General features: G+C 29.9%; 1 protein-coding gene across 7 annotated transcripts; it reads right to left on the bottom strand.

Annotated features, from left to right (window-relative positions):
* Positions 1–2,585: 2,585 nt before the first annotated feature.
* On the bottom strand, positions 2,586–6,689 carry LOC107890192 (N-alpha-acetyltransferase 40). 7 transcript variants are annotated; one of them, XM_016814701.2, is made up of 10 exons: positions 6,464–6,689; positions 5,974–6,362; positions 5,165–5,239; positions 4,940–5,042; positions 4,764–4,843; positions 4,399–4,680; positions 4,161–4,237; positions 3,404–3,446; positions 3,236–3,324; positions 2,586–2,983 (listed from the first exon to the last, which is right to left on the bottom strand). In XM_016814701.2, the coding sequence occupies exons 3-10, from the start codon at positions 5,210–5,212 to the stop codon at positions 2,926–2,928; spliced, it is 780 nt and encodes a 259-aa protein (XP_016670190.1). In that variant the 5' UTR covers positions 5,213–5,239; positions 5,974–6,362; positions 6,464–6,689; the 3' UTR covers positions 2,586–2,925. The 7 variants fall into 7 exon arrangements, with proteins under 7 accessions (XP_016670190.1, XP_016670181.1, XP_016670204.1 ...); XM_016814692.2 differs by having other exon boundaries at positions 5,165–5,228; XM_016814715.2 differs by having other exon boundaries at positions 3,256–3,324; positions 5,165–5,228; positions 6,464–6,688.
* Positions 6,690–7,632: the final 943 nt, after the last annotated feature.

Below are 7,632 nucleotides of genomic sequence, written 5' to 3'. Positions count from 1 at the left end.
GTGACACCACAAGACCGGTGTCTCGACACTGCCTTTCGATTGGGAATAATTTGGCTTCGAAGTCCGGTGTTGCGATACCACTCCTCAGTGTCGCGATGTTGTAGTCGTCCTTCGTCTTTTATGTTCAAAAATAGTGTCTTATATACTAAATGAAGTCGTTAAATCATTCCTAGACTCATAGTGACCTATTAGGTCATGTTATTATTCAAAATTGCGTAAAAACGCTTATTTTGCATAAATTATACTTGAGATAATAAAAATCAAAGGCAATATAAAAACATATAAAAACACTCGAAAACAAGCTTGTTAAGTGGCAGAAATACCTTAATTTGTCACAACAAATGTTGCAAATCAATATTACTTAAATATATGTATCAAGATTTAAATATACATTTTATGTTTATATTTTAATAGTTATTGATTACTTTTAACATTTATTTTATTTATAAGTAATCAATAAACGTCGATTGAGTCTTAGCTCGACTAGCATGACATTGTTATCAATGCAAAATGATGTGGATTCGAGTACACTGAAGCGCGTTATCCTCCTATTTATAAGTTGGGAAGGGGTTATGGGTAGTTTTATGGATAATATCAAAAAGAATAGATATGATCAAAATATATAATAAGATTATTCTAAAAAAAAAGTAATCAATAAATTCAGGAATTCATGTCTTGTTTATTATTATAATATTAAGTTTCATTATCAAAAATATTTTCTTTAGCGCTACATCTCAAATTGCTTTAAATAAGAGAACATTTTTTTATGAAAGTAAAAACTATTTACTACCGATTAAACATTTTTTTTCAATTAATGAAGCAGATGTTTATTTTTATTTTTCAAAAAATAAACACGTTTTTTGCTTCTACTATTAGTCCATAAGCACAAAAGTCTTTGAGAATTTTCTTTTCCTTGCAATTTAAGACCTTCATTCCCTCGCTTGGTCCCAAGCAGTGCAAGTTAACTCTTAGGAAGGCCATCTTTTTCTGCAATTATTTGTATATTCTTCACTTTTTTCCAAGATAAATTTTATTATAAATAAAAAAAATTTATTTTAAACCATAATTTAATGTAAAAAACAATATTTAGAGTTTCTTTTACAATATATTTAGAGAAGTTGATAAATATATAAAGTCAATTTAAAAAACACACTCTTGAATTTTGTATAAAAAAAGTTAAATATTGCTATTAATTTTTATACTTTACAAAAGTTATAGATTTAATCTCTATTAGGATTAGAAAATTCAAATCATTCGACGGATTCCAAACTAAATTGCACCGAATATAGCGAATTTTTTCTTTTAAAAAGTGGATGCGAGGTACGATAAGATGGATTTTTTCTTTTGAATAGTAGATATAAAACAATTATGGTAATTACTTGCTTTACCCCAACCCGTTCCACTATATAAAATTACCATTTTATTCTTTCATATAAACTATTTATGAAACTATTAAAAGGGTAAAAAATGTAATAATATAATATAGAAAAAAATCCATATATTTTTATATTTAAATATTTTTTTAAAAGTTATGCTTAAATATTTACTTTACTTTAAAAAAATAGAAAGTATTAAAAATAAGTAGCAAAAATTAAATTGAAATGGAGTGAAGAACGAAATGAGGTGAGAATGGATGTATCTAATATCAATTGAGATGATAATGATTTTCAAAATAATACATCCATACAGAAGCGTGACGAGCGGTGAAACAAAACGTGCCAACTGTGAAATAATGGTAGATTTAGCGATATTTGCTCTTGCGCTACTCCATTGTCATCCCTAATCTTTATACTTCAATTTGATCATTTTTAATATACTTTTTGAATTGGTCCATTTTAATTCCTTCACTTTCTGAATTTTAAAATTTTAATCATGACCCAAACAATAGTAGTCAAATTTGTTTGGTTAAATTTAATTACTAGTCATGTACTATGTATATAATTGTAAATTTAATCCTTATTTTCTAATTAGATCATTCTAAATCCCTATATTTTTCAAATTTAAAATTTTTAATTTTGACACAAATGGCAATAATTAATCTATTTATTAAATTTTTAATAAATAAAATATAAAAATAACAAGCTAGTGTGGCATTAGACATAAGAGAGTATGTTTGCCCAATCAAATTTTAGAAATAATAAAACTTAATGAATTAAACAATTACCATTTGCTAATAATTAAAATTTTAAAAAATTTAAAAATGAGACCAAAAATAACCAAATTAAAGTACAATGACTAAATTTATAACTTTCGTAAAGTACAAGAACTAATAGCAAAATTTAACCTATAAAAAAATTTGCTAAGCTATGAACTGATTGCATAATTTTTTTTTTTGATATAATTAAATCACATTTTTAAATGGTATAAATTAAGAATTATTGCATGGAAAGCTTTACTATTCGGATTAAGTAAAGATTTAGGGCAAATTTCTAATAAGATTTAGTGTAAATCACATATTTAAAGACTAAATTTCATCATTATTGTGAATTTGTTGTTTTTGCCATCCAAATTTTTGTTTTGTCGTGACTCATCGAACTTACTAACAATTATAAAATAGAAATGGACACCAATGCTAAGTTATGCAATTCAGAAACTTCCTCCGTTTGTGGAACTTTTTTCAGAGAGTAATTCACTAGAAATTAACAAGCATAAGACATAATTTAAGTTGAACTCACTCATCAAATTGCAACCTCACTCCTATAATCCAATCTAGATTACTCTCCCCCTAACTCATTCCCCTTAAATTTTAGTTTTAAATTCATAAACAAAACAATTTACTTTATGCACTGTAAATCAGTTCCTCAATAAACAAGTGCTTTGTCTCAATGAAAATATGGGCATAGCTGCAGAAATAAAAGAATTGGGTACCCGGTATTCATCATTGCTTGTGATTTTGACAATCTTCCTCTCATTCAATGTTCCCTGTTAGTCTTCAAATTTTAAGTCTGAAAAAGCAGCCATAAACCCTACCCTCCTAGCAGTCCTGCATAAACAATGTAATCCAACACCATTTAGTGTTGTAAAATGGTACTGGAAGCAACTCTGACATGACATCTACATCTTTTACCATGCTTGGTAATGGTATGATAGATAAAAAAAAAAAAATTGTAAATCAAATAGTTGGGGTTCAGGTCTTGATATCAAGTCTTAGAGAAAATATGCGGATTTTACATTTGAACATTACAAAATGCATGTGAATAAGTTTTTGAGGATGAAAATGACATGATAATAGTACCTATACTGAACTGAATATACCTCCAATATAGCTTTAGCTTCATGATCAAATGTTTTGCAAAGAATTTCATAGTTCTTTTCAACTCCCACCTGTGCAAAATGGTTAAAAATTACTCAATAATGTAGTCATGTATAACATATTATAATGCATATGTAATCAAAGTCCTACCAACGGATCAACTCTCGATGGTGAAATACTTGATTCCACATATCTGCAGAAAATTGATATATTTCATTGTTTGAACCATATAAAGTACAAGAATAATGCAACACCAAAACTAAACTAAAGCATTCTCCCATTTGCACACATAGACATGCGCTCAAAAAGTAGCTTGCTGTATACATCTTAATTCTTAAAGTACATAAATAGATATTCAATCCAAAATAGATGGTCAATCTTTCATTAGGTCATAAACTTTTGTTCTTCGATGCATGTCCATAGTCCATGCTCAAAACTGCATCAGGTCCAAATAGGAAGGGAAAGAAACCTCTCTTTTTGGGACTTTTACATAAATTGGTCGCCTAGATTTGTCATTTTCTGCAACAGGATTATCACAGACTGTAGCCAAGCAAGGCAATGTAAGTGACAACCTGATTCTAGGGCATCAAAGGAGATACTAGATGCAGCACTGCTTAGATTTATTATAAGGCTTGGCATGGATTGCTTATTGAAACAAGAACCTTAGCAAAGATTTATCGAACTGTTTTGTTCTTTTAGCTTGATTGTGCTCAAGTTAGTTCTTTCTTTCGGTTTCACTGAGTTGTCCTAATCGCTCATTTGTTCTTCGCCTTTTGTGTGACAGTATTTGCTGCTCATATTTTATCCTTGCAGCAAATAATATACAAGTGCAAAACCACTAAGACTAAATTACACAAGGAGGGACATCTCTTAAGTAAACAACAACCTTAGACAGTGAAGAACTTACCTTAGCTTGCTTATATAGAACTTCATGGCTAATGAGTTTGATTTTTGAACAGTTAACACCACAGCACCCATCCGATTCTAAGAGAAAGATGAAAAGCAAAGCAAAGCAAAGAATCACATCTTAGAAGTTCAAATTTAGCTTGATAGAGTATAAAGCAGCATTCAATTGCAAACATAATCCATGAAAATGGTACAAACAATAAATTCAAGGACATTAGAAAGAAAAGAAGTATAGAAACCTCCTGAGCAATTAGCTCAACTAACTGCATCAAGAATTTCCCAAGTCCTTTCCCTTGGACTGAGCTATCCAGTTGCAATTCGTATAAATAAAGAACGGGTATCTCTTCTTCCAGAGTGAAACGGAAATGTAGGAAACCAAGCAAGGGAGTGAATGCATTGTCCATCATCTCATTGGCATTCCAATATACGAATATATAGCGTGCTTCTGGAGCAACCATTTCCCTCCGCTTCACCTTCTCTTCTACTGCCCACTCTGATCCATATGGCCCCATCATATTCGCCTATCAAAGCTTTCAATTAAAACAGAAAAATCCAATTGAAAATTTGCAATTTAAAATTATTACATTCAGGATAAATTTGTTACCTTCAGGAGTTTCTGAATCTGTTGTTTCGTACAATTGGACAGCTTATCTCCACGCCCCGATTCCAAGCGTAAACAAAGGCCTAGTAGTGATTTAATCAACATTGTCAACTCTTTTATAAACATAAGTAATTTCATTTACTTGAAAATAGATGGGAAAACGGGTGATCAAGAATTACCATTTTTGTTGAAATAGCAAAAGGAAGGGAAAGAAGTAAGATGGTCAATTTGCGCAGAAGCGACTTTGAGGAGTTGGTCTGCTGCTTTCTTTTTCTCTAGTATCTATTCTATGAAAGCCAATTGAAAAAAAAAAAGAAAAAGAAAAAAAAAGACCATCATTTTTATAATGGTCCTACTTTGCTAATGAAGAAACAGAAATAAAATCCCCTAAGTTATAATTTTACCTCTTTACGTTTCAGCTTTTTTTTCTCACTTGCTCTGCTTGACTCCATGACTGACTGCCTATTGCTGATGATGTGCTATTAGGAAACAAAAATTAGCAATTTATATGATTAAAAGAATCAGAAAATATTACGTTTCAAAACTTCTTATCAAGGTTGTTAGCACCCCAACAAACAATGTTTTGGCTTTCTTAAAAAACATTATATGCATCAGTAACAGTGGTTTGGGCATATCATTTCTGGTTTTCTGGTTCAGTACAAAAATATTTGTAAATATACATGTGTACTTGTATCATGAATAACTAGCAAAGTAACCTGTGCTTCATTGCAGGGTTTTAGAAAAGGCTTAGATAAGGATCTACATATTGAATCATTTTGCTGTAGTGATAAAAGCTAGAAGACATAACATTATAAAAAGAATACAAATAATATAAGCTTAGCTCCTTAAACTTCACAGGATAAAACATCTAACATTAGATATTTCAGCAAAATGTGTCCAACATAACAGCATCGTAAAATGGATTAGCATGAAATCTAGTATGAAATACCAAAGCTTAAAGAATTAAGTTTATAATTTAATCAACTATAGTCTTTAATTCCATCCAATTTATCCCTTGTTCCGATATTGATTCTTAGGTTAGCAAAGGAGTTTTATTAAGTTAGCAAAATGGTTTTAACAAGAGACTGCAAATATAACACCAAAACAGAACAGAAAAATCACCTAAAAGATGCAAAATAGATGATATAGCAACCTAAAATACTACACGCATCCAGATAGTATTTGAAAGAAATCCAATATAATACACACGTACAGCATTTATATATATAATGTCTTCACAGATTCAAAGTATAGACACTCCGAATCGGCATCCTGGATTCACATCCCACCATAAGAATAAGACATCAAACTTAAAACCAGTAGTTTTCAGGAACGCAAGATAAATCAGCTTACTATTCCAAATTGACATTATAACACTAAATTTACACTAAAGTGAAACAACCCGTTCTTAATATGGATGTATTCTTTAAGGGTTACATCCTCATTTATATATAGGGGGGAAAAGGGAATTTTGTAGGATACAAATATATAGTAAATCACTTGAAACACCGAGAAAATATAGCAAAAGATATTTAAATAGATTGATGGAACAATTCAAATTTCTAAGATACAAATACACACTGCTGCTGTGGATCCCAAACGCTGCAGGTGAATAAAGCACAAATTTCAATTTTATTTTTAATTTTAAAATCACTTACATCAATATCTTAAAGTAAAAAAGGGAATTTAGAAAGATAGCTTACCCAAAAAGAACATACAACAGCTTTGAAATGGAGAGCAAGAAGAATGAGAATGGCAGCCGAGCCAAGCCCTTTTTCCTTTGTTCTTCTTCCTTCTTTGTTTTTGTCTTTAGATTTCTCGATGGCTTTTAGAAAAAGAACTCAAAGAATGGAAAAATAACTCGTCTCGCGTCGCTTGGGAAAGAGGAAAACAACATCGCTAGCTGTGAGTGTTTGATCCATCGAATCAACCGTTTGTGCCTCTAATTAAATTTGTTATTAATTTTTGCCTAATTATTTTAATTCTTTTGATTTTTATCAGTATTTTGAAATTAAAAAATATATATTAAATATAAAAAATATAATTTTTTAATAAAAATTTTCTTAAATATAAAATGTAAAATTAATATCAATACAAAATAATTTAGGTGGAAAATAAAAAGATTGGGGAGAAAATAAAAAAATTAAAAGTTAAATGAGTAAAATTTTAGGGGAACTAAATGGGCAAAATATTAAAAAAATTAGAGAAAAAATGAATGTAAAATATTATAGTTTGGTATTCAGTTTATTCAAATTATTCGAGTTATTCAAATTCAAAAATTAATCTCGATTAGAACTCGAAATTCGAAAAAAATTCGACTTGACTCAAATAATTCGATTAACTCAAATAACTCAATTTATTTAACTCAAAATTTAAATTTTATTTTATTTTTCCAAGTCAAAATGAATTTTGCTCGCCCCTAAACATCACAATCAAGATTTTTTTAACTACACTCATCACATAGGGTGAATTACCAAAAATGCCATTTTTTAGAAAAAGTATTGGATCAGACTAATTTTGAAGAGATAAGGGACGCATTTTTAGCGAATTTGGCAGGAAAACACTTCCAGTTGGATGCGTTTTCATGTTCAGTCAGCAAAGTGCATCCAATTGGATGCGTTTTCCCTAATAGCTAATCGCAACAATCGAATTCCAACGGCTCGCCCTCACGACAACTTATTTTCCCTATTTAATCCTCAAATTTCCCACCTTTTCAATTCACTCACAATTCACTCACAATTCACTCTCAACTCTCTCTCAATTCATTCTCAATCCTCTCTCAATTCATTCTCAATCCTCTCTCAATTCTTTGTCATTTTTTTATTAAAATTGTATTAAGGTTTTTAATTAATTTTGTATTACGTTTTTTATT

Source organism: Gossypium hirsutum, chromosome A11, assembly GCF_007990345.1.
Source record: "Gossypium hirsutum isolate 1008001.06 chromosome A11, Gossypium_hirsutum_v2.1, whole genome shotgun sequence".
Taxonomy (NCBI): Eukaryota; Viridiplantae; Streptophyta; class Magnoliopsida; order Malvales; family Malvaceae; genus Gossypium; species Gossypium hirsutum.
This window is presented reverse-complemented; position numbering and strand designations above follow the sequence as displayed.

What these genes read in the sequence shown, in the direction of transcription:
- LOC107890192 (XM_016814692.2), bottom strand. An exon ending in TTGCTATTTCAACAAAAATG is followed by an intron (nt 4,844 to 4,939) that starts GTAATTCTTGAT and finishes AATCACTACTAG; the next exon opens with GCCTTTGTTTACGCTTGGAA. An exon ending in AGATTCAGAAACTCCTGAAG is followed by an intron (nt 4,681 to 4,763) that starts GTAACAAATTTA and finishes AAGCTTTGATAG; the next exon opens with GCGAATATGATGGGGCCATA.